This window comes from Mustela nigripes, chromosome 2, assembly GCF_022355385.1.
Source record: "Mustela nigripes isolate SB6536 chromosome 2, MUSNIG.SB6536, whole genome shotgun sequence".
NCBI lineage: Eukaryota > Metazoa > Chordata > Mammalia > Carnivora > Mustelidae > Mustela > Mustela nigripes.
This window is the reverse complement of record NC_081558.1, coordinates 121,828,904-121,856,805: the sequence shown is the minus strand read 5'-3', so window position 1 is coordinate 121,856,805 and position 27,902 is coordinate 121,828,904. Positions and strand designations below refer to the sequence as shown.

Here is a 27,902-nt window from a genome sequence, read left to right as displayed (position 1 = left end):
GAAGGAAGGAAGGAAGGAAGGAAGGAAGGAAGGAAGGAAGGAAGGAAGGAAATCTGAGTGGCAAGTACCTGGTCAATGTTTGTACTATTTTTGAAATGTTTTGGTAGTTTTGAAAGTTTTCAAAAACAAAGTTTTAAAATCACTGAATCTGGCAGGTTAGCTTTTAATAGAGAAGAATATAATGAAAGTAGCATTTAATGACTATCAAATTTTTCTAGTCATACCTTAAGATAATATTTATCTCTTCAAAAAATCCTACTATGATTGAAATAAAATACCTAAAACAATCTTGTTTTGTCAATATTCATATGAAATTAGTTGTCTTAAGTTAATTAGTTAAGTTTATTCATTACCCAGACTTTATCTCCCACCCTTCCACTTTTTTTTTTTTTTTAACTGTGTCATTCTCAGGGGCAGCTAGTGTGGGATTGGGAACACAACATCCCAACATCCCTTCTTCCCACCCAGGTCTCAGCTTTGTGCAGTTGTCTACTGCTGCCTACAATAGTCAAAATTATTCCTATATCACTCATCTTTTTTTCTGCTTTTTTTTTTTTTTTTGCATCCTAAAAAATGTACTACTAATATGTTTAAGCAATTTTGCTAACTATTCTAAAATAGTGAGTGATCAGCAAATCAAGACACAGTGTCTTCTGTTTAATCATTGTCACAGTATTTTGGCTTATAAAACTATTCTCATTACAATACAACCCAATTAAATGTTTGAGTTGAATTCTAAGGAACTATGTACAATGAATACAAATATGCTTTCTACACTTAATAGGATTCACTAAGTGTGTTTATTTCATAACAGATATCCTCACTACCTGATTAAAGTTTAGAGGGAAACACATATTAATATTGTCTGTTAGAAGCCTGAAGTGCTCACACACAGTTTGCTTGTCGGTGTGTCCTTCCTCTTCCTTTGGGTGGGCCCTACCCAGTATAGCCCTATTTTCTCTCTTTAAGGCTGATACTACCCAAAAGCATTTTCCAAACATATCAACTGCTGAGAGGATCTTAAATTCCTACCTCATTGCTGTCATCAAAGAAAGACATAGGCTTCTTTCATTCGGAAAGTTTAATTGTTATTCTCCGTGTTGTAACAGAATTGTAACGTGTTAATGCCTGCCTTCGCTCAGAAAACAAGTCCAGAATGGCGATTTGGAAGCAGGTGGAGTTCAGAGAAAATAGAGAAAAGGAGCACATCATATATACAAATGATAAATTACAAAATACATGTACACACATTAAAACAGGAGCACGTAAGAGAGACCGAAATATGCATTAGACAGATATTTGCGATATTTTTATAGTCCTTACTGCTCCTGAAGCTATGTAGTTCTGAACTGTGTAGTGGCTGAAGATTTTCTTATGCATAGCCATTGTGGCTCCATGAATGTCATGCTTTGAAGCAAATTAGTCTTCTAAATCATTAGACACATTCCTGCATAGTCAGAACAATTACAAATTAACAATGTGATTTCTTTCCTCTCAGTAGCTCTTTCCTCTCAGTAGCTCAGTAGGTCTCCTTTTTCATTTCTCTGTGAGAGCAGTTATTCAAAAAGTGCAGGAATTTTATCAGTTTTGATACCAGGTCTGTTGTCCAGATTCAAATAGGCAGGAAGTACACAATTGCCGAATTCAGGGAACATTGCATAAGCATTTCTTGGCATGTAGACCAAGGGCTGTGTACATTAACAGCCTCAGGTTGGGAGGAAGAATAAATGGTGTGGGTTCTGGGACTGGGTATTATTTTTTCCCGCATATCTTGGGCCATTCTTGAAATTGGAATAGTCTACACAATTCAGAGCTAAGCAAACCAGGGCCTTTTTCCTCCGTTACTATCTGTGGGAGATGGAATCACAAATGTCAGCATTGGCTATGATATAGAAGGATCAGTCTCACCTGTTGACCTTGGAGATGGCAAAAATATGGGACATTTGGGGATTGAAAAATAGAGAGGCATCTACAGGTGTCTTCTTTCCAGGCATCTGTTAGCAGTCACCTTTACCTTCCTGGTGTCCAGCTGTCAGCAATCAGGAGACTTGGCCAGTAATTCAGTTTACTTTTCCCAAAAATGAGCCATTAAAAAGCAAATTATCTCACAATAAATAAATAGAGAGATAGATGATAGATTATCAATAGATAAATATGTGAAAATATAAAATTTTGGAAATACTGCCAAGTTATATAATATTAAGATATCAACCATTTCGGTGCAAGTTTTTTTCCCAGACGATACATACAAAAAGGAAATTATTTTGACTTTATCCTTTGTTGTTTCTAAGAATTAGACAATAGCTCTCAAGAGAACATATTAGCAAGGAAGTTAGCTTGAGGTGATTAGTAATTAAATGATATTATGTGTGTTCCTTTTCCCTACACAGACTCCAGATTGTCTAATTTGAGAAATTTTAAAGCATTGTATTTTAAACAATCTTGACTCAAAGGGAAATTAAGGGAAACTGTCCAATATGTGTTAACATAGGGGTGTTATTTTGATATAACAGTGTCCAACATTATAACACAATATCTTTCAAAAGTGATTCTGGTGACAGAATAGAAGGTAGGCTTGTTTGCTGGAAGTTTGGAGGTTGAGCGACTAATTAGAAGGATTTCATGAATCTAAGAAGAAAAAAGGAAGACCTACAATAAGTCAGTGGAAAGCAGGAAATAGAAACAGAGCTAAGATTCGGCAGCTAAGAAGATAGGGTGAGTTAGCACATGGGATTTTTAATTGGATTTTTAGTTGGAAGGATTTGAGACATTGATCCCATGTTGGCTTTTTTTGTTTGTTTATTGTATGTTTGAGATGCAAAATCTTTAATGAGTTATTTTTCTGATCTATAGTCACCGGTCCCTAGAAGAATATCTCACTATCATTCAAAGTCTCAGGTCAGCAAGGCTGGCTTTTTGATGCTCACTATATGGGCTCTGTTTTGAAGTTCTTATCAGTTTGACTCAAAGACCAGCCACATCCATCTTTATCCAGGCAACGGCATTGATAAACACAGATTTCTTTTCTACTTCTTTATAGCATGAACACGTGTTAATGCCTGCCTTCATTAAAAATATATATAAATATATATATATGTGTGTGTATATATACACATATATATAATATACATAGCTATATATATTTTTTATTTTATATATATACACATATATATGAACACTTTCAGATATTAAACACTATAAGCATAGACATACAAATTTTCCCTCCTCCACCTAAAAAGGAAGCAGACCTACAGTGTAGAGTCACTGACATCTTCAATTTCTGCTATTCTAGATGTCATCTCGAATGTAAACAGTCTGCATTTTTCCTAGCCTCAGTTTCCCCCTTTAATATGTTTCAATCTTTTTTTCGACCAAGAAGCACCTTGCTTTCCTTTTGTTTTACATTCTAAATATGTTGCCTCCGTGGTTACTCTGTAAGAGACCTGAATATAAATTGGGTCAGCCCATTGGCTGCTGGGTTGCTGCTGGACAAGTTAACTTAGCTTCTTATATTCCTTCAGGTCTGCCCATCTGAATTTGGTGGACATCAGCAGCCCAACCCAGTACCTGGTTACAGTGATTATCTGTTTTTATTTATTTTGCCCTTGCCCATTTATTGTATGCTTGATCTGATTTTTCCATTCCAAGGGCTTGTGGACCCATGTTCAGTTGCTTGGTTTCTCACTAACACCTGAAAGTAATCCTACTCGCCAGATGAGGTAAACATCACATTGATGCCAAACCTGCTCAGTAAATTTAATCAGATCAGTAGAACTCGTAGTCCATGTAGGAAAAACAATGTTTGGAGATGTTTTGGGTTTTTTTTTTAATATTTTATTTATTTATTTGACAGAGAGAGATCACAAGTAGGCAGAGAGGCAGGCAGAGAGAGGAAGGGAAGCAGGCTCCCTTCTGAGCAGAGAGCCTGATGCAGGACTCGATCCCAGGACCCTGAGATCATGACCTGAGCCAAAGGCAGAGGCTTAACCCACTGAGCCACCCAGGTGCCCTGGAGATGTTTTTTAATGGACAAATTTTTAGGTGGGAAGAATGATATTAAATAAATTCTATTTGAACACACAGTCAGGTGAGAATTGCAGTGTATACATGAGCCACTTGAAATAATTCTTGGCATACTTGTAATTATGAATTTTGAAAGTTTACTTTGAATTCCAGAGTAATATTTTTTCAAGGTTTTATACTAGTGAGTCAAGTAAATTAGACAGTTGGATATTATTTTCTGGAAAATTCTGTTGCTATCTCCCCCCAAAAGAGAAGATCATGTAATCATTATTATTCTGTCTTACAAAAATAATGTGTCATTGTGTCAGGACATCAATTAGTCATACATTCTAGGAGCTTACAACTGAAGGCCAGAAGAGGCTGATAAATGCGTGACCATAGGGAATGACTTAAGTGGTATTAAGGGAAAAATCGTCTCCAAACTAATCATGACGGTAAGCAACACTTTAGGATCTTTGTAAAATTCGGTTCTGCCATGCCTGGACTGCAGTTGGACAACCCAATGTAAAGTTCCAGCTAGAGTGGTCTGAAATAATTCTACTGTTAAGGACACAGCTGCTACATCAAGTTTAAAGAGAACTTTAAATGACACTTCACTCGGGAGCAAGGTATAGCGAATGCTGCCAATGCATATCCCTCGGGTAATTAGCAAACTATGTCTTTTGAGGCAGTGATTTACTCAACATTCATTTTTCACCCTTGGCTGAACCACAAAGTTTTGTTTGAATAAAACATCAGAAATCAAAGAATTCATACAAGCATGTAATATTACTTTCTCGGGTCTTAAAAGGTAGATTTGATTGGTTGGCTGACCTTAATAAAGACAACAAATAGGGCGCCTGGGTGGCTCAGTGGGTTAAGCCGCTGCCTTCGGCTCAGGTCATGATCTCAGGGGCCTGGGATAGAGTCCCGAATCGGGCTCTCTGCTCAGCAGGGAGCCTGCTTCCCTCTCTCTCTCTCTGCCTGCCTCTCTGTCTACTGTGATCTCTCTCTGTCAAATAAACAAATAAAATCTTTAAAAAAAAGTAATAAAGACAGCAAATACCTATGATTTTTTCTAATCAAAAACCCATAGTGGCTCTCTGTACTCATGCGAATGATCACTTGCTTTTAGTTGGAACACACATAGATAGGTAATAGCTAGAGGGATAGATAGATGATACAGGTAGATAAGCTACAGCATACACATGAAATAAAAATCAATAGTGAAGGAAATTCAGGAGTGAAAGGTAAAAATGAAGTTTGACAGAGTAGCTTGGACACTCCAAGTCTACTTAGGACACAATCTTTTACTTGATGATTTACTCTATTTTTCATGCTATGACTTAACAGTGCAACTTTGAATTGAATTAATTTTGTTCAAAATTTTTTATTCTTGAAGATGCTACAAGATTTCTTTAAATTATATAAAAAGTGGACATTGCCTTTCAGGCAATTGACATGCTTTTACAAGTTTGTTATATAAACACAAAATTATTTGACCAACCTACCAGAGTGTTTTAAATGATGCCACTAAAACTGAAATTATAGAGGGGATTTTTTTTTTAGTTAATGTAGAGATAATCGTCTTATGACCATGGTTCTCCACATGCTACATATTGAATTATGATTATTTTATTGGTAAGTCAATTTTGTATGTATATAGAGATTCATTTAATATTACTGGAATTATTCAATATTATTTCAAGAGGAATTAAATACAAATCCTGGAGTTTACACTGAGTAGCATTAGCTATATTCAGAAATCAAATTTCATCTGAATGTATTTTCGATATAGAAATCTAGATAATAAACTGGAGTGTGCTCTCATTCTCACATTTACTCTCTCTCTTCCTCTCTCTCTCTCTCTCTCTCTCACACACACACACACACACACACACACTTATACCTCCTTTATCCTTTGAGAGTCCTTTCTGTCTAACATACGGTAATCCTCCCATAATGTTGTTTTCAAGGTTCATGTTATCAATCTATGTTTATAGATCAAAACAATTATAATGGATCCCTTCAGGAATTTAAACCGATGGTACCGTCTTATACCAAAATTCACTTAACAACAAATAAAGTGAAAAGAGTTCTTTGCTATGTTTTTGTTTTGTATTTTAATAGGCTCTCGTTTATATGACTATTGAGTGAAAGTGCTTCTTTTTTTCTCTGAAAGAGAATGGGCCCATGAACAGGGAGAGGGGAAGGGTCAGAAGAGGAGGAGGAGAGAGAATCTCAAGGAGACTCCCCGTTCCGTGAGAAGCCTGACAAGGGGCTTGCTCTCAGGACCCTGAGCTCATGACCTGAGCCAAAATAAAAAATCAGCTGCTTAAATGACAAAGCCAACCTAGTTGCTCCTGAAAGTGCTTCTTTGTAAGAAGATACCACAAAGATTTCCTTAAATTGTTATGTAGATTAATAAAGAAAAATAAAAGCAATGAGTATGACCAGGAAGATTTATTTATTTGGATACTCTGTGTTAAAAGTTAACCTCCGTCTCAAGGATGATTTATTTCTGGTATCACACACACACACACACACACACACACACTGAACTAGAGATTCTGGTTTTGTGTTTATAGAATTTTTGGTCTTATAGAAAAGAATGACTAATCATCATCTTTTTTTCTTTTTGCAAAATTATTCATGATTCGTCTTCATCTATTGCTTCCTACAATGACCCTAAAGAGTTTCTTTTTTTTTTTTTTTAAGATTTTATTCATTTATTTGAGAGAGAGAGAGAATGAAACAGAGAGAACATGAGAGCAGGGAGGGTCAGAGGGAGAAACAGACTCCCTGCTGAGCAGGGAACCCAATGTAGGATTCGATCTCAGGACTCCAGGATCATGACCTGAGCCAAAAGCAGTCGCTTACCCAACTGAGCCACCCAGGTGCCCTCTAAAGAATTTTTTGCCCCTATATTCACTTTGGGTATAGATTGATTTATTCAGCTGATAGGTACTATTATAAATATATAATATAAATGACTTCTTGGTTTAGTTATATAACTAAAGTTATAAACTATATATATAAGCTAAATATATATATATAAACTATATATATAAACTAAGTTATATAAATATAACTGACTTCTTGGTTTAGTTATAAAATAACTATATTCAATAAATAAAAGTATATTTCAAATTGAACAGAATAATTTTTACTTTTTTTATATTGAGTTTCTATAATGGGCCTGCAATAAGAGAATATCTCTAATTCAAAAAAAAAAAATTAGTTCTGGGGCGCCTGGGTGGCTCAGTGGGTTAAATAAAGCCTCTGCCTTCAGCTTGGGTCGTGGTCCCAGGGTCCTGGGATCGAGCCCCTGCATCCAGCTCTCTCTGCTCAGCGGGGAGCCTCCATCCTCTCTCTCTCTCTGCCTGCCTCTCTGCCTACTTGTGATCTCTGTCTGTCAAATAAATAAATAAAGTCTTTAAAAAAAAATTAGTTCTATAAACTTGGTGGATTGGAAATTACATCCCTGAATATAATCACTTCATATGTAGTATATCTCTAAATATTTTCCACACAATATGTGAAGAGTCAATAAAATGGAATCTTTTATGAATTACTTTATACTTTTGCATTTATACCAAGTGTGGAAATATATTAGAGAGGAGATATTTGTTTTATAAGTTATAATGAACATTATAATAGCTATTAAGTCAGTTAAATGAATGAATATATTTAAAGTATTATTAAAGTAATATCTTCCACTCCTCTTCTAAAACAACTTCTGTGTATAAGAAATTCACTCAGTTCTTATAGGATTTTATTTTTTCTCCTTTTTTCTCTTTGCCACTCTGTCAGATCAGATCCTTGTAACGCTTCCTCTACTTTCTTGCTTTTTCTTATGCAGCATATATGCCTCCTGATTTTCAGATTTACTATAAAACACAGCTTTAAACATTCTAGATATATGAGTCTAAATCTTTCAAAAATCTCTAATTAAAAAAAATCTTTAATTATTCTATGTTGTTTTCTAATTAAGCCAGTATGCTTTGTTTAGCATTTAAGGTATTCCAAAATGTGGCCCCAAATTATTTCAAACACAGTGACTCTTTCTTTTTTTTTTTTTTTTTTTTTTTTTTAAGATTTTATTTATTTATTTGACAGAGAGAGATCACAAGTAGGCAGAGAGGCAGGCAGAGAGAGAAAGAGAGGAGGAAGCAGGCTCCCTGCTGAGCAGAGAGCCCGATGCGGGACTCGATCCCAGGACCCTGAGATCATGACCTGAGCTGAAGGCAGCGGCTTAACCCACTGAGCCACCCAGGCGCCCCACAGTGACTCTTTCTTAAGCATGGACCATCTTTGATAAAAATGCACATATACATCTACATACAAAGAGTTGCATATAATTTTATGCACAAATGTTAGAAAAATACCCCTGCTCTTCACGCTCACACCCTGCCACTTTGCAACACATTCCTTAAATTCCAACTGTGTTAGACCATGAGTGACTGGTGGACTGACACAGTGTTTTATGCAAAAACACATTCTCATATGCCCCATGGTACTATCCCAAATGTCTCTAAGTAATTTGGCTGGTAGAATGTCTCCCCTGAGGTTTTTCAGAATGTTTTTATTCTCTTTATCTGCCTCCTGTTACCTGGGTAACCTGGGGAAGGTAAATGTCATTTTTCAGACTTCAGTGTCTACTCTTCTTCCTAAAGTATATTCTTTTGTTCTGGTGGGAAATAAGTTTTTAACTAAGGAACTTGGACTCTACTCACCTTGATAAACACAGGCTTCAACTGCATTTAAATTGAATGTCTATTTGATTCATGTCAACTCAAAAAGGTGTTCTAAGGTGTCTTTTCATTTTGATCTTCCAGGTTTCTTGAGCACAGGGGATCAGGCTGCAAAAGGAAACTATGGACTCCTTGATCTCATACAGGCTTTAAGATGGACTAGTGAGAACATTGGATTCTTTGGTGGTGACCCCTTAAGAATCACTGTTTTTGGATCTGGCGCTGGGGGTTCATGTGTCAATCTCCTGACTTTATCCCATTATTCTGAAGGTAACCGTTGGAGCAATTCAACCAAAGGTATTATGCAGGTTGCAAATTTTGACAATTTTGGTGTCTGCATGCCACCACCATCAGTAGTATGTGATGCTCTGTATATATCTCTCTGTTCAAACTGAGTGTTAGGTTGAGCTCAATAACTGTTTAAAATTTTGTTTCTTCAGCTTTTCTATGCATGTTTCAATTTTTGTCAAACTCTTTTCTTTGTCTCCCGTGGAGCTTGGTAAGGATGCCCTTTCAAGCACACTTCAGAACAGTTAGCATTACAGTTACTTTTCTTTCCTCTCAAAGGGTAATTTTGGGGAAAATCAAAGATGTTCACAGTTGTCATCTCTGTTTATTCAGTAATCAAAAATCAAAGACAGGTTCTTTTTAAATGCAAAGATTGTTTATAATCTGTTTTCAAGACAATAGATGTAAAACCCTTTACTGGTAAGAAGAGAAGGAAGCAGTGATAAGCTGGTTTGTCTGGAAACAAGATTTTCACTTGTTATCTAAGTACAGAATGGATGTTTGATTATTTTGCATGCATGATCCAAAATTGTCAAAGCATCAAGGTCACTAGTAGAGCTTTTCCTTAAAAGGAAAATTAGGTTTGAATCTGTGCTTTTTCTGTTTTCAACTTCAAAATGTTTATTCCACCTCCCACCCACCCAAAGCTTGGCTTTAAAGCAGCATGGAGGACTAAGCTGCATAAACCCATAAAATATTTTTTTTTTTTTGTCTCCATTTTCTGGCCTTGACACCCTTTTTCCAAAGTGCCTGTCCAAGGCTCATCACGTTGGTTTTTTTATGGATTCCCATTTTACCATGAGTTTAAGTCACTCATTCTAATCCCATTATTAACTTGAAATATCCACCAGAACAGAAGTGTTATGTTGGAAAAAATCTGTAAAAGCAAATACTTTCTCTCCATTAGACATAACAGATAGGAAGATGAAGAATACACATTAACATAGACCATTTTGTGTTTTCTGCTTTTTTATTGTCATTTTATATATATGAAGGAAGTATATGCTGTCAAGTGTAATTCATGAAGCATCTTGATTTGTAAGACTGAGTTTTATGATGTGAGCATCAGACATAGAATATTTGTTTTCAGTATCAAAGATACACTGATGTGTTATTTCAGAAGAACAGCCTATCATTAAATGAGTATATATATTTGGAGAATCATATATTATCATAGACTTAATTTATAGATATAGTTTATATAACATCTCATTTATGTTAGTAGAGCTCTGATTTGAGATGACAAAATGAAACATATGAGAACATTTCCAATTGTATAGAGATCTTGGTCTGTAATTAAGTGGCTTATTTTGAAATAACAAAATTTGTTGTTTAGGTTCTTTTCATTGAAGAGATTAGATGGTTCTAGCTGAGGACTGTACTAATGCCAGTCTTTATATAGTTAACATTAGACAATCCGTTCAGACTTCTTAGGGTCATTTGATCTCAAATGTTACTTCTTCCTATTTAGTCTAAAAGTTTTTCTAGATAGAGAGCAAAAATGGGCACCAAAGCCGGTCAACTAATCTAAAACTAGCAACTGATAAAGAGATAAGCTAATTACTTCATTGGCTAGCACTGCTATTCATCAATTGATGATATAGTAAACAGAGGCCAGTGGCTATGCCAACATTTGAAAATATAAAATTCCATCACACTCTTCAAGGAAAACTGTCCTTGTGGGGCCAGAGAAGTGGACTTACATTTGGCTTAGTCTTAAACCTACCTCCACAAAAGGCTGCTTGATTTTTTTTTTCTACCAGAATATGCCCCGGAGACATCTTAAAATCATCAGGCTAATTCTGTCTCCGGTGCAGACATAGATTTAAAGTCTAAAAAACCCCAGAGCTACAGCAATGCTTAGGACTGTTTATACCAGGAGTCCACCATGGATTATATAAACATAATAAGCATTTTCACAAATGATAAAAATATATGATTTTTCCAATACTGTCTAGATGGCACATTTCAGACTATATTTAATATGATGTAAATTTTTCCCAAAACTTTTGGGGTATATTTAGTTAATATTATTGAGCCCCTGAAATGGGAAATAATCACCAGGTTTACCTTAGTTGAAAAGTTTTGAATTAGTAAAATATTTCTCTGAGCAAATGTTAACAAACACATAGCCTATGTAATTTTTAGAAATTGTTTGTATTTATATCATTCGCTCTAGCATACTTTGCTCTGGCAAACTAAAAATACGTTCATAAAGATGTCAGAAACCAAAACAAATTTAAATTGGTACAGTTTGACTTTTTGAATATTTTTAGAATTATCTAGGAGCATATTATAGACATTTTGAATAAATATGTATGTTTGGAGAAAAATCTAAAACTTTGCTTCTAGTTCAGACACTGCTTTAGTACTTTTGTGAAAAGAATTCTTATCTCATTAACACATATGAATAATTGAGCATGTGTTTAAATAACTGAACTACAAAGCTATATTTGGAAATTGATAATAAATATAATTTTTTAAAGAAAATAGGTAAATTATTTTTTAAAACAAGAATTTTATTTGAAAATACCTTAATGGGTAGATAAAGTACATTTGTAAATTTGAATGGCATGCAGCTCTTATCAAACTGCATATGGGACCATGATTTATAATTCTTAAATGCAATTAAGTTAAAAGCAGTGGACCATGTATTTTTCATCTTTTATGATAAAATATAGCAGTGCACATTCAACAGTGGAAAAAGTTAAATCACCCCCCCACTGAATCTTTCTGCTGATGGTTTTTTCTTTAACCTAGTGAAAACACTTCAAATGTTATATCTTCTTCCGAAAGATGAATATTCAGCATACTATGTCTGACATGAAGAGCTGGAAAGAGTATGTCTAAAGTGATATTCTGTTTTGTGTGCCTTCAGGGCCATCCCCAGGGTATTAGCAAATCCCCAGCCCCAGTAGTTGTGTAAGCTCCCAACAATCCTTTTTTTAAATAAATCTGAATAAAACAAACATACAGAGCCATTTTGAAGGAAGATGTGTATAGCCAAGTTGGAAGAAATGGTCTCAAAAAACAATATCAAGTCTAATGAGGAGTTAAGGGGGAGAGAGCCCATCTGGTTGACTTTTATAACATGAGTGTTTACATGTGGATTGAAAAAAAATATTTGGGACTTCTTATCACTAATATTTACACATTCTCCCTCTCTCCTTGCTTACTGCCTCTCTGAGACACCAAACAATTTAGACCTCTTGATCCCTAAAGCAGTTGCCACTCAAAGCACAGGACTTAGTCTACCTCTCGGACTCCTTATACCCTGGGGATGACTTTATGTACCTTCTCTTAAGCAAAAATGTCTCTATCTTCCTGTTTCTTGAGTTGTATATGGGTTTTTATATACACATCTAAAATATCAGATGTTACTGTTTTGCCACAACATTATTCTAAAGTCATCTCAAATTCTTTGTTGTTTTTCCCATAGGACTTTTCCAACGAGCCATAGCTCAAAGTGGAACAGCCCTTTCCAGCTGGGCTGTTAGTTTCCAACCTGCAAAATACGCTAGAATGTTGGCCACAAAAGTTGGTTGCAATGTTTCAGATACAGTAGAGTTAGTGGAATGCCTACAGAAGAAGCCTTACAAAGAACTTGTTGACCAAGATATTCAACCAGCACGATACCACATAGCCTTTGGACCTGTGATTGATGGTGATGTAATACCAGATGACCCTCAGATATTGATGGAGCAAGGAGAGTTTCTCAACTATGATATAATGTTAGGAGTTAACCAAGGGGAAGGGTTGAAATTTGTTGAAAATATAGTAGATAGTGATGATGGTATATCAGCTAGTGATTTTGACTTTGCTGTTTCTAATTTTGTTGATAATTTATATGGATATCCTGAAGGCAAAGATGTTTTAAGAGAAACCATTAAATTCATGTATACTGACTGGGCTGACCGTCATAACCCTGAAACCAGAAGGAAGACCTTATTGGCTTTGTTTACAGACCATCAGTGGGTGGCACCAGCTGTAGCTACAGCAGATCTTCACTCAAACTTTGGTTCACCTACATATTTCTATGCCTTTTACCATCATTGCCAAACAGATCAAGTTCCAGCTTGGGCTGATGCAGCTCATGGAGATGAGGTTCCCTACGTACTAGGAATCCCCATGATTGGACCTACAGAGTTATTTCCTTGCAATTTCTCCAAAAATGATGTGATGCTGAGTGCAGTTGTAATGACATACTGGACAAATTTTGCCAAAACTGGGTATGTACCTAAGGAATAAAATTTTCTATAATTTAATAAAAATATCCTTGTAAGCATTTAAAAATAATACACATTTTGTGTCCAAGTGATTTCATTTAATAAATTTATGTCAATAAAGTATTAGGTTTCTTTATTCAAAATTCTATATAGTGCTATTTCAGAAAGCATTGCTTTATTAGTTCTTATTTTTTAGAAGTTTACTAAGAAAGCCTTGAAACCTGTTGCATTACTCAATAATTAAACTTATTTTGTGTTTTTTATTACACAAGACTTGTTATTATTATTTAGTAGTGATGAATATTTTATAGTGCTTTCCAATTTATAGTATTGTTTGCCCTCTGATCCTTCTACCTTTTTTGTTAGATGGACAGGTCGGGTATTGTTAATCAATTTTACAAATAAGGGACTGAGGTGATAAGAGGCTAGCCTCAAATAGATATTCATATGTCTTGTATGTTGCACTATTAGGACTTAAAACCTCATAAGCCAATTCCAAAACTCAAGTCTTTTCCTCAATCCCATGTTGTCCTTGTTAGTTTGCCTAGGAGACAAATGCATATGTATATGAATTTTTATATCTTTGGGTAGATCATAGCCCATCTTTAAATGGGCAAAAAGAATGAGAATGTGAGGCTTACTCTTATTACATTATCATCCACCTAAGCTGCCTGCAATAGGATCTGTGTTTCTAAGTTGACCCCGTTGTTATTAAAACACAGTCTAAGGCCTTGCTAACCTACTAATGTACCTCTCCAATTCGATGTTAAGCTACTACTCTTTTAGCTAAGAAAAAGAATAAAACAATTTGTTCTCACAGTGCTTTTTTCTTTCCTAGTGACCCAAATCAACCAGTCCCTCAAGACACGAAATTCATCCATACCAAACCCAACCGCTTCGAAGAAGTAGCATGGACCAGATATTCCCAGAAAGATCAACTTTATCTCCATATTGGATTAAAACCAAGAGTTAAAGAACATTACAGAGCCAATAAGGTGAACCTCTGGTTGGAGCTGGTACCTCATCTGCATAATCTCAATGACATTTCTCAGTATACCTCGACAACAACTAAAGTGCCATCAACCGACATCACTTTCAGACCTACGAGAAAGAATTCTGTACCTGTCACATCAGCATTTCCCACTGCCAAGCAGGACGATCCCAAACAACAACCAAGTCCATTTTCAGTGGATCAAAGGGACTACTCCACAGAGCTGAGCGTCACTATTGCGGTTGGAGCATCACTGTTGTTTCTGAACATCCTTGCCTTTGCAGCCCTGTACTACAAAAAGGATAAGAGGAGACATGATGTTCACAGGAGATGCAGCCCTCAGCGCACTACTACCAATGATCTGACCCACGCACAAGAAGAGGAGATCATGTCCCTCCAAATGAAGCACACTGATTTGGATCATGAATGTGAGTCCATCCATCCACATGAGGTGGTTCTTCGGACCGCCTGCCCCCCAGATTACACACTAGCTATGAGGAGGTCACCTGATGATGTTCCCTTAATGACACCCAACACCATTACAATGATTCCCAACACTATACCAGGGATTCAACCCTTACACACATTCAATACATTTACTGGAGGACAGAACAATACTCTGCCCCATCCCCATCCCCACCCCCATTCACATTCAACAACCAGGGTATAGCCAGATAAGAGAAACAAACTCTATTTTTTTGATGGATTGCAGTAAAAGATTACTGAAGATTCCTTGGCTTTCAACCTACAAGACTCTTACTATTTAAATAAGGAGGAATATTATGTGAATATACATATCAAGAACTTTGGGGGTTTTGAAAAAAAATAAATTGTACATATATACACAAATCAACTTTAAAAATGAATTTCAATTGCTTGAAGCAATTGTTCTGAATGATACTTTTTCATTCACATTCAAGAATTAATTTTTTGAAGATTTATGTTACATAATGGAATTAGGCATGTGGAACACCAAACAGGAAAGAACTATGTCTGAAATATAAATCATAAAAATAAAAAGCAACCATGAATATGCACAAGGGACACACCAATGGAATGTCAGATAATTTTCACCAGTTTTTATTTGGAGGCATTTTATTGTGTAGACCATATTTACATATTTGGATAAGTACACAAAGCACCAATGCTGTTAATGGCCTTAGCGGAGGCTCATGCTGAAATTTGCCAGTAAAACAAAGAAGTTTAAAGACTGGCAGGTACGACATTATCACATAAGTGCTGTCAGTATAAAGTTGTGGGGATAAAGGAAACTGGATATTTTTAGCACGATGTGCATGATAATTTATATGCTTGGTGGCTGTGCTGCTGATTAAGCCGTAATTAAAATTCTTCTCATCCCATTGGAGTCTTTAATAGAAGCTTCCTCTATCAATTGGCAGAACCTAAAGAAGATTTTAAGGGGCAAAAGTAATTAGAAGTAAATAATTCACAGTAGTTTTGATAATAGGAAGAATTAGTTATTAAAGGTATTTGAAGAAACTATAGGCATAGTGGTGAATACTCGCTGATACGAATCCCAGGAAAAAAGAAGTTCCTGTATTTTTAATGTTCTTTTCATCCCAATCTAAATAATTTATAGAAATACAACCCTAATTGGACATGTGTTACAGGATCTATAATTTGCTGTGGTTTTTGTTATTCTGTATTTTGTTCCTTTTGGTAAGGTGAAGTGTGTCCAAAGAGTTACTTGCAACAGTCTTCTATGATATGAGGATGCCCCAAATTACCACTCTGATTACAGTTCTCAGTTAATTGATTTACTCATGTTGCATGACAAAATGTTTACTAATAAGAATTCAATATACAGTTATATCCCTCCTCATATCACTTATCTTTCTCACTGAGGCTCATTCACTGGAATTTACTCACCCAATCTCAGTAGAGTACTACATAGATGCAGAACCTAGAAGGAGAGTCAACACCTGGAGGATTTTAGTCTTACACGTATGTGTGATTTTAAATGAATACTCTAAGACCACAGGAAACTCTTCATCCCCCTGTTGTTTACCAGTAACAGTATATCACAGACCTTTCCAAATGTTTGTATATGTAATCAGATGTACATTTATATTAAAAAAAATTGAGATGGACTTAAAGAGCACATCCTGATAAATACTTTCTCTCTTACCTGTACTATATTTCTATTAGACTAAAGTTATGTGATTTTTTTTTACATTTTTTCAGATGACTAGCAATTTTGATAGTTTGTAAGATAATGCAAAGAACTTTCTCTGACAAACTAACTGCAGTAACAGAAACCTTTCTTTTCAGTTACTCTTTTTCAAGAATGAAAGCTTATTATACAAAAAAAAAAAATTGTATACTACTTGATGGAAACAACTTTGTACATCTTGGCCATGTCACTGGTCATTGCGTGAAATAAAGATAATCTGGATAATGACTATTAGTCCAATGCTAAGAGACATGATCTTTGCTCATTAAAGAGCTAAAATGTTTATTGCTGTTTTGTCTTTTTTTTTTTTAATAACAAAAGAAACATGACTGTCTCAGAGAGTCATTTTTCTAGACCAGTTGGGTTTTTGAAGACATATAGATAACTTCTATAGAAAACACATGTGTATTTAAAGGCAAGTCTCATCTAAGATGAAACCGATGAAACTTTAACATTGTGAATTTATAAGCCCGGGAACTCATGAAAAATATTAGCTTTGTATTTTTAAATACCTCTTATGTGAAAGTGTTGTAGAAATAAAATGTGCCAATTCTTCTCAGTTAGAAACACAGGTTCTGATTTTCATCGTCAAGGAAAAGGCCTATTGGAAATAAATGTGCAATATTTCATGGATCGAGAATTGCTAGGTTCATAATATAAGGGTGATTAGACTATCATAAAGTAATGGATAAACAGTTACCCTCCTAAGAGAACTAAAAAATGCTGAGCAAGACATTAAGCTGACACTAAGAGAGAAAATCTTCTGTATCAAGAAATTTCTTTGCTTGTAATTCCCATTCCCAATTATTAACTATCAATTAAATGTAGATAGTACTCTATAACTTCAAGTAAAAATCTCTGTTGAGGCAAAAAGTCTTCAAAACCCAGAGCGGTCTACATGCAGCTTTTGCTTAATATGGCTATGCTTTTAGACTGTGAACTGCCAATGTAAACCAAGAAAAAGAATTGCTTAACATCTGAAATATTGCTAATCACAAAACTGTCTTTTATTACACCAGTTAAACAAAAGATAAAAAGAAACAGAAATGGCAACAAATAAGATATGAGTGAAATCTTTCATGTGCATTACTTCACTTGGCAAAATCAAGCATTCTCTTCTATCTTAATGATGGCCATATTTATATCTATCTGCATACCTGTTGCTCTAAATTAATCTAACAATCTACCTATATATGCCACAACTGACATCTGCGTTATATTAATTTAGGAAAATGATTTAGGAAAACAAACATAGTCCTAGTCTTTTTTCTAAATTAATGTAGTATCAACTTTGTGGAAGGTAAAAAGCAGTTCTAGGTTTTATTACTGTTCTCAAGTTGTGATAAAGTCATTGTGAATGAGTGTTAGTTGTTAGTTTTATAATTACAGCAGCTAGTTTTCTGAGTGTAAAATGGTTTCCCACAATAAACAGAACATTAAGAACTGTTTTTAAAGCTGAAACATAATTTTTAAATGCAAAAAATATTTTTGAATATTGTTACATTTTAACCAATATCTTTAAAATGTATTTATTTAGACAATTTTCTTTAGAAAAAATTAAGTCACAAAATTAAAATGACATTTTTGGCATTACCTATTAAAATGATATTTTGGCATTTTTGGCAATTCAGATTTTCCTCCCTCAGGAGGAAATAGCCAAGTGTGGTTAGAATTTATATAAACATTAAGCCAAAAATGGACTTTATTTCATTGTTTTGCTATTATATAAAATTATTACCAGGTGTTGTATGTATGTAGAGTATGGGGTTAGAAATATGAATGTAACAGATTTCATAGATTTGCATTTCTATTGAGTATGTTGACTATGAACAAAATCTGGTTGAATACTACAGATGTATCTTAAGGCTCATCATTAGCTTTATGGACATTGGAAAGTCATTTGCTAAAGCATTAAAACTATCCAATTTGAATTTGGAGAGATCATGCTCACAGCTCAAAGAAGAAAGTCTGAATAAAGTATAATTTATTTCATCCCTCATTTCAAATTTAAAAGTTGGCCATAATGATGCTTTAATTTAAAATTTTTTTATCTGAACAACATGAGCACGGCAACCAAATTTTTAAAAATAACTAACCATAAGTGATATGAAAGAGGAAAACAAGGCACTAATTTTCTTACAGAAAAGAAATGCCAAAACTCAATTGTTATATCTGTAACATGTTCTTCTCAAGCTATTTTGCCTATTGACATACCCATACCGACACACATATTAGTATCATGAAAAGATACAAAGAATGTGACAAACATGTTTCAGCTCTAAAAACACTACTACATAGAAATTACTGGGATTTTTTTCCTTTGGCGAGTTTCACTGAAAGATTTTCACAGGGCAAATGATGAATGGAATTTTTAGGAAGCTGTCAAATATCATGGCAATCCTTTGATGTTTGTTTCCTTCTGTGTTATTGGTTCAAAGTATGGGCCTTTTACTTCATCTCTAATAATTAGTTGTTATAGACTATCAGTTTTTAATGTGAGTGAAAATTAGACAATTTGGTTATACTTGTGAAAACATGCTCCCAAATAAATTCAATTAATGGGCATTTCCCTGCTGAGATTTTGTTATCATTCATTTAATTATCTTGTCAAGCTTTACTCTTAAAGACAATTGTTTTGGCTTTTTAGTCAATTAACAGAGGGAATTTCTCCAACAGCCTTATACCTCTCCTGCACTTGATATGATAACATACACTTCAAATTTCCATCCGAAGCCTCTAAAGAACTATCCTACCGATATGAAGCGTTTGGTAGCCAACTTGATTCTCTTTCAAAAGCATTCTGATTTGAATTTATTCTGGCATTTTGATGTATTTGTACACAGGCCAGAAATCCATTCCATTTGATAAAGGTTACAGAGTATACAGACTAGAACAACTGTGTGCAGGGTATAAGTGCCTTTCTTCCTGGGATTTTATTTATAAACCTCATTGTCTTTTTTAAATCTGCAGATCCTGATAATTCAATTGAAAAGATGCAATAGGATGACCATGTTAAAATTTCCAGTAAGAAAAATTTTATTTAGAAAGGTCTTTTCTTGCATTTAACTGATTTTTTGTATGACAGCAAATGGGTCCAAACTATTCCTAGAAAAGAGGAAGGTGAATTTTTTTGAAAAGAACAAATAATTATTGAGGCATCAGATTTAATAGTATTTAAGGGTAGCAACTTAAATCTCTCACAAACTTTGACTTTTTTCTAAATAGGTAAGTTTAATTTAAAAGGAGTCTGAAGTTGTTAGGGACAAACATAAGTTAGGAAGTATATCATTTTTTTCTAGTCAACCATTATATATACCACATGGTATATATTTGATATGTGGTTTATTGGATGTCTGTGATGGCCCTTTCAGACTCACATATTTACAAATGACTTTGTGTACCTTACTGCATATGTACTAATGTCATAGAGTTTAATCTTCTGTAGAAGGTCAAGCCAAAGTGCTAGCAGTTTTGTGTTGAAATGAATGATAACAATTAAAGCTTTAAAGAAATCTGTAAAGGTCTAGTAAAAAAAACTCAGCAGATGAAGTTAAAGTAAAGGGACTATTTTTGAATGCCATGTCTAGGGTTGATGTCTATTATTAGAGGGTTTAAAAGAATTTTAGTGTTTTTGATTCATCTTTTCTGCACTCATATCATTTAGCAAATTAATGGGACATATGTCATGGTTTTTGTAAAAAAAAAAAAAAAAGGCCATTGGGTGTCATGATTCAGTTTGTGTTTGGACATCCGTGGCTTTCATTAAAACACGTTTATTATCATGAATAAATATTACCATGTTTTCCAAGTTGTGTTGACTATTTTTAAACTCAGAAATAATTTCTTCTGTGTGACACACAAAAACATTTCCAAGATAAATGTTCCTTTCCAACTTCTATATATTGCCCATACATGTGCTGACAGTTCCAATTTGATGGAAACAATGACAGTTTCTGGTCTATTCACCTCTGGTGAATGCAGGGGAAAAAATCTGGAGAGTAAATTTCAGGAACTCAGGCACATTCATTGCACAGCTTGTCATAAAAGAGAGGAAAGAGGAAGGAGAAAAAAGGAAGGAGCGAGGAAGTGAAGGAAGGAAAAAAGGAAGAAAAACTTCTCAATTTTAAATCAGTGGCTTTTTGCCTCCAAATAGTTCTTTCATAGAGATGTATGGCAACTTATAAAAAAAAGAGAGCAGAGATTTAAATAAATCTCTTTAACCCATAATCCATTGTCCTTAGAGAATAAGATTAATAGTATTTAGGATGAGACGATGAATTTAATCCTTGAGCCAGGCCTCACGCTAATTGTGTCACTGGAAACAAACAAAAAATAAATAAAATCTAGAGTGATCGATTTCTAGTCTTGTTCTATTTAATCAATACTGATCTCAGTAGGGAGGACTGAATGAACTATGGGCATTGCTCATCTGTACATAGCCCTAGCTAAGAATACAGTTAAACAAATAAGACATCATAAAATTTCCCAAAATAGAGCCTAAAGATCACTATTTCCAAATTGCTACATAAAAGAACTGTCATTGTTTTTGCAGGTCTCTGTGGCCACACACAGCCAACAGTACCACATGAACAGTTTAAAAGAATATTCAGAGTTTCACATTCTGCAAAAGGGCTTAGATGTTTTATAGGGTTTGATGTTGTTTTACATGATTACATTTTTTTTTTTACTACATTTTTACATTTCCTTACAGGTTACGGAATGTTATTTCTGAGTTCAAAAAAGAAACCAGTCCCAAATATATTCTATACATGCTTATATGAAAATAACATTTTCCAATGAAGTGCCATAATTTGAAGTACTTCCTATTGCCCCAATTTGGAAAGTTTCCTTGAATATCCCCGTAAAGCATTTCTCTCTCTCCCCTGAAAATATTCAGCCTCATTCTTGGAGTTGACTTTGCCTGCACCAAAGGAGAAGTTTCTACTGCCTCCTGCAGCTTCTCTTTGCATGCCTTCTCCCATTGCTCTTTATGCCTTCTTCTCTAAGAAGGCGGAATTTGTGGGCAATGTGTCCAGGTAATCTAAATGAGTGGTGCTTTTAGGAATTAGCTCCCTCTGTTCCTCAGGCAGGTTAGTAGCTAGCATACATCACTCGTCCAATGAGAAGAATTCGTCATTCATTTGTTCAATGAGTCATGTTCACCATGAGCCAATGGGCGGAACATTAAACACTTGCCAATAAAATACAACTATTGCCATGCTTGGAATAGGTTTAAACACTTAAACTATTCAAATTTCCTTCTGTATTATCCGGTGTGCCAAATCATTACACAATACTTTATTTCAAATTTATTTTATAGGTGTCAAAATAGTAAACCTAAAACAGTACTTGCTGAGTTCACAGCAATATTAGTTCAATTCTATTGACAGGTCCACTAAAAACGCAGGTGTGGGGCAATCCTTCCCAGTAATAGATATAGCCATATCTGAAGCCTCACTGTACTATGCCAAAATAAATCAAACATGAAATATCCAGCTTAAATTTCATCGGATCCAGCCACTTAACTAATTCCTTAATCCTCTACCACAGTCCCAATACATGGCTGTGAAACTTACTACTGCACAGCACTGGTCTGGAATTCTAAAACAGGTGGCTACTTTTGAGATCATCTGGAATTTCTTCCTTATATCCACCTGGCGTTCCATCTTTTCTTTTGAAAGTCACAAAGTCTTCATCTCCTGCCTTTTCAAATATTTGAACATTAACTATCATATCTTCCCTGAGTCATTTTCTTCGCAAAGAAAAATTCCCATTTTTAATACAAAATAGCTCAGTCTTCACCACTCTGATCACTGGTTTGTTTTTTTTTAAATAGTCTCAAGCCTATGTTTCTTAAGATGTGTGATGTCTAGGACTGTATATAATAAATGCTTCAGGTATATACTGATCCCTACCTGGTAGAGCACTACTAACAACTTCCTCATTGTAGAACTGTATTCTTTTAATATAACTTTGGTAATGTTGTCTTCTTTGGTGGCCATAGCACACCAGTAATTCAAATTGAGACCTATTAAAACTCCTTGAAATTTCTACACGTACTGCTGTTAAGGAAACAAATGCCTTCATCTGGCCCTTGATCATTTGAGTGTTATTTCATCTTCAGGATATTGGAAACTATTAAATTCCACCTTCATTAGACTCATTACATTTTTCCAGCCTATGAAATCTTTCTATCCATCCCAGAGTAATGAAATCTAATAAAGTGATAGACATACTTTTTTATTTTCACCCAGATAATTTATAAAAGATACTATGCAGAATCAGGCTGAGGACAAAGTTTGGGTCTAAGGACCATGGAAATAGTATTTATAATACTGAGAAAATCAACTGCTGACATTTACTGAGCACTTACTGTATCCTACATACAGAATTCAGAATTATACCATATGAGTTTACTTTTATTCTTCATTTGTTTCTCTCATAAAAGTAAACTCATATGGTATAAACATACCACCCACAATAAACCACTACATACCACCTTCAGAATTTTATCAATACTTTCAGAGACACTTATTATGGACCTTTTATTGTATGTGAGTTTCTGAGCTACCAATGATATAAAAGCGAAAGTTTTTGTTCTTTTATTACTAACAAGCAATTGATTAATTCTTCATTTTGTCTATACACACAGCACAAGAGACATTATCAGATAAATTTGAAGAATCTGTTTTCTTCCATTTAAAATATGTTAATGATGTATTAGTCATCCTAAGTAAGAAAATTGGGATACTTACTTTAGGCCTTCTATTTAGAGGCTTCTGAGTTACGGGTGCTTATTAAATGAAAGAAATAATGGGAAAAAAAAATGTGGTTCTGCCACTATGATATTTCCCCAATCCTCACGTCAATAACCTGTCATAATTAAGGTACTGATGTCAGCCAACCAAGTGCAGTCATCAAATGGGATTACTTAAAAGAAAAAGTAACACATGCACAAGGTTAAAAAAAAATCCAAATACGATAAAATATTTTACAGTGAAAAGTAAACATCCTTCTCACATCAGATTCCAATTTCTTAGTTCCCTTCCCCAGGGACATTGATAGTTGCTTATTTGTATATCTATTTCTATAAATATTCCATAAGATGTGCAAATGTGTACTGTCTACATATATATGTGGGCATCTTTACATATATATATTCTTTATGAAGCTCATTTGGACATGTTCCATGAAAGCACACTTTATGTCTGCTTTATGAGAAAACTGAAATAAATAAAAATAAGTCTCAGACTTATCCATAAATCCAAATTTGTCCTAATCAAAATTGCCCCAGAGTATGTTTGTGTGTTAAACGACTTTAGACGGGTAAAGGTCAAGAATGGCCAAAATCATTTTGAAGCAAAAGAATAAGAAGCAGGTACTTCACCTATAATATTTCAAGAGTTAAAACTGCGTAGTGTCGGGCGCCTGGGTGGCTCAGTGGGTTAAGCCGCTGCCTTCGGCTCAGGTCATGATCTCAGGGTCCTGGGATAGAGTCCCGCATCGGGCTCTCTGCTCAGCAGGGAGCCTGCTTCCCTCTCTCTCTCTCTGCCTGCCTCTCTGTGTACTTGTGATCTCTCTCTGTCAGATAAATAAATAAAATCTTTAAAAAAAAAAACTGCGTAGTATCAACTCAAAGAGAAACAAATGAAGAATAAAAGTAAACTCATAAGCAGACCAATGAAAAAGGAGAAATTTAGTGTATACTAAACATTACAAATCAAGAGGAAAGGATAAATTCTTCAGTTATCTCCATGGAGAAAATGCTCTCTGTGTCAAACTACACATAAAAATTAATCATACATAAATTACAGCTATAAACATGAAAAGCAAATTTTAAATGTTTTAGAAGAGCACATAGGAAAATATTGCCATGTCCTAGAAATAAGAAATAATTGATTAAACAAGACACAAAATCAAATAAACCATAAAGACAAGAATAAGAATTGAAATGAAAATCTCGATAAATTAAATAATAACTTTTTTTAAATGACAAGTACATACTAAAAGTAAATATTTATAATATGTGTAAGCCATGAAAAATTAACATGAGTTGGATAGAAAATTTCTATAAATCAATAAGAAAATACAATCCATAGGAAAAATGAGGCTGATTAAATATTGTGGATTGAAAACATGTCTTTGTTTCTTTCTTCTCCCTAATCCTCACAAAAATATACAAGGGATGAAAAAAATACCTAAGTCTATCAGAACAAGAATAAAAGATGAATTAACAAACAGCTAAGGAGTTCTTAAATGTTTTTAGAAGATAAAAATTAAATAAACTAAAAGGTGCTAAGGAAATAATACAACCTATAAATAATAACATAAATCAGAATTAGAAAAGTTAAGAGATGCTTTAACAAAATTAAAGAAAGAATTACAAATGAAAGAAAGAATGATTTCAAAAGCAAAGATTAAATTGAAGGGGACACAAGACCAAAGAACGCCTTAAGAGACTTAAAAAATATCTAAAGTGAAATAGAAGATAAGTAAGAAAAAATGTCAATAAAGAAAAAAGAAAGGGGGGCCTGGGTGGCTCAGTTGGTTAAGCAACTGCCTTCGGCTCAGGTCACAGTCCTGGAGTCCTGGGATTGAGTACCTCATCAGGCTCCCAGCTCCATGGGGACTCTGCTTCGCCCTCTGACCTTCTTGCCTCTCATGCTCTCTCTCACTGTCTCTCTCTCAAATAAATAAATAAAATCTTAAAAAAAAAAAAAAAAAAGAAAGAAGAAAAAGAATTCAAGAATACATGACTAATAAAATGGTAGACAAAAAAGACTCAACATATGTATATATGGAGAAAACCAAAATGGGACGAAGAGAATACAATAAAAACTACGATTCAAGAAAACTTTCTTAATGTAATATAAAAGATTTAAAATTACATTTCAAAATGGTACCTTCGGTATCTGAGAAAACATTTAATATGACTACCATTAAGACATATTCTTGGAAGATTATTGACTATCAAAGAAAAAATCATTTGGGCATTCACATCCAGGTAAAAAAACCAAGTCTCTTATAACAGAGACTCTCATTATATAATTAGGTTATCATCAGACCTCTTTGAAAACAATACTTTGTGCCAGAAGAAAATTGAGTAGCATGTACAAAATACTTAAGAAAAGAGAATATGAGCCAGTGATTTTTTTAACATTCAGCCATAAATTAACTTTACTTAGAATACAAATATAAAGGCCCCTACAAACTATTATGAACATTCAAGAGCTTAAGTAATACTGTTCCTATGAACACTTCCAGAGAAATTTAGCAAACAGTGACTTCAGACAAGCAGAAAGGTGACAGTGATGTAAAGACTGGTGATGGACATTTAAAACATATTTGCTCAAAGAACTATGACTAAATGAGGGTTGTAAGCTAGACAGTACATTATACAATGGCTATATGTTTTGACAACGTAGACACAGCACAGCTATTTTAAAAATGTGAGGAGAATAGGGAAATCATATGCAAAAACTGTAATGCCCTCCAGTCATACTGGTTTTGGTAATAGTATTATTGCTACTCTGAGACTGTTACCTGTGTAACAAGGATTACAGAAGATGAGGAATATTATGATATGCTAATTCTGTTATTTCCACTGTCTTGGGAACTGGCATTTTTAATGCGTTAGAAAGGGTATTCTGATGCAAGACAGAAGAAGTTAAGTTAAAACTCTATGGCTTGGATTTTAAAATGGAGGTACCAGAATAAAACACTAAAAAATATTATGCAAACAATAGTGAAGCCAGTAACAAAGAGCATCTCCAGGTCTCAGACTGTGGTCTTAAAATCATATTCCCTATGCCTGTGTGCAAACACACACACACATACACACACACAAACAGAGTGAGAAAGAGAGAGAGAGAGAAATGGGGAACAAACTCTACAAGATGAACCTGGAACATCTTGTCAAAGACTTCTTTAGATATATAAAAAAGACTCAGAAGTCAACTTGCAGATCTCACTATCTAAAGAAGGGAAAGTCTGAGCATCATTAAGGATAACGTCTAGTAACTGAAAGAAATCAAATTAAAATTAATAACTTAATAATTGTTAAAAAGAATATTCTTCTGTCATTTACTGAGGATAACTGGAATTTAACTCATTGTTTTGAAAACTGAAAAATAAAAGTAAGCACTGAAGAATTTATCCTAATATTCCTCTATGAACTATATAGCTAAATAGCCAAATAGTAGATAAAAGGAATTTACTCCTTGTAGAATTACTTCACCTAATAAAAGAAGGAATCAATTTATTAGAATTTTACCCTATTTTTAATGAATTAATAGATGTAACTATTGAACATCAATGGCTGGTATCATGATAAAAAAACAATCAGTTATTATATCCTTCCTGAATGGAAATATATAAGACTACCTCAGAAGAGGACTTGCATCCCAACATGAATCTGTATGTGATGAAGTATGTAGGTCCAAATATCAGGAAATACATAAGACAAAAGAGCAGGTTAAAATACACCTTGGGGATGAAATCAACAAAATTCATACTGCAGGAAATTTTATCAATTAAATGTCTTGGTTTCTTCAACAAATAAAGTAAAAGAAAAATATGTGGAATAACTTGTAGGTTTAAAGAAACTCATAAAAACTTAAAAAAATATATAGCCTAGGGAAGTACCTTTGGGTGATAAAATTATAAAGAAAAGCAAGATGGGTAACAGGCCCACAAGATGGTGATTATTTTTATAGGAGAGGAAAGATGTGATTGAGATGGTGCCTATGGAAAACTTTGGGGTGATTTGCCAAGTTCTATTTCTTAATCTGGGTGTTTTTTCTCCAGAGTATTTCTCTCATGATGATGTTTTAAAAACCAAACGTTTATTTCATAAGGTTTTTCTGTACCAGTGTTATTTTTACAATAAAATAAAGAGGAGTGTAATATAAGAGATAATCCATAAAAATGTTTTGGACTTAAAAGATAATGAGTTTATTAATTGGAAGCCTTCCAACTGCCTACTAGAATGGATGTAAAAAGCACCTATCAAGACCTACCATCACGAAATGTCAGGACAGTAGAAGAAAAGTTCCCACATCTCCCAGAGAGGAAGAAAAAGGGTTCTCAACACCAGCCCTGAAAGCTCTAAGAATAGATGCCTTGAATAAAGGTCTTCACATATTTTAGGGGAAATTATGATCAACCTAGAATTTTTATATCTAAATAAAATATGAGTGCAATGTTATTAGTCCAAGGAGGCATGGATCCCAGAGAAGAATTCAGGGGAACACCCAGAATGTCTGATCAGGCAGCCAGAGAACAATCAGTTCAGCTGCAGAGTGTGATGCTGGGGACCAGGTGGACATGGCTCTAGAACAAAATGGAAAGGGACAGAGTATCTGACATGTTCCATCACGTGAGAAAAATGGGATTCGTATGGGTGTTACCACTCTTGCTGAATTTGGGATGGATGTAAAAAACGAAGC

At 34.4% G+C, this 27,902-nt stretch overlaps 1 protein-coding gene across 7 annotated transcripts in view; it reads left to right on the top strand.

Annotated features, from left to right (window-relative positions):
- Nucleotides 1-20,245, top strand: part of NLGN1 (neuroligin 1) — an 836,831-nt gene extending 816,586 nt beyond the window's left edge. For 5 of the 7 annotated variants that reach the window (XM_059391526.1, XM_059391524.1, XM_059391528.1 and 2 more), the window contains 3 exons: nucleotides 8,841-9,053; nucleotides 12,484-13,273; nucleotides 14,109-20,245. In XM_059391526.1, coding sequence (XP_059247509.1) covers nucleotides 8,841-9,053; nucleotides 12,484-13,273; nucleotides 14,109-14,931 — 1,826 coding nt within the window. In that variant the 3' untranslated portion in view covers nucleotides 14,932-20,245. The remainder of the gene's footprint in view (nucleotides 1-8,840; nucleotides 9,054-12,483; nucleotides 13,274-14,108) is intronic. The other 2 variants (XM_059391529.1, XM_059391527.1) reach the window with 1 other exon arrangement.
- Nucleotides 20,246-27,902: the final 7,657 nt, after the last annotated feature.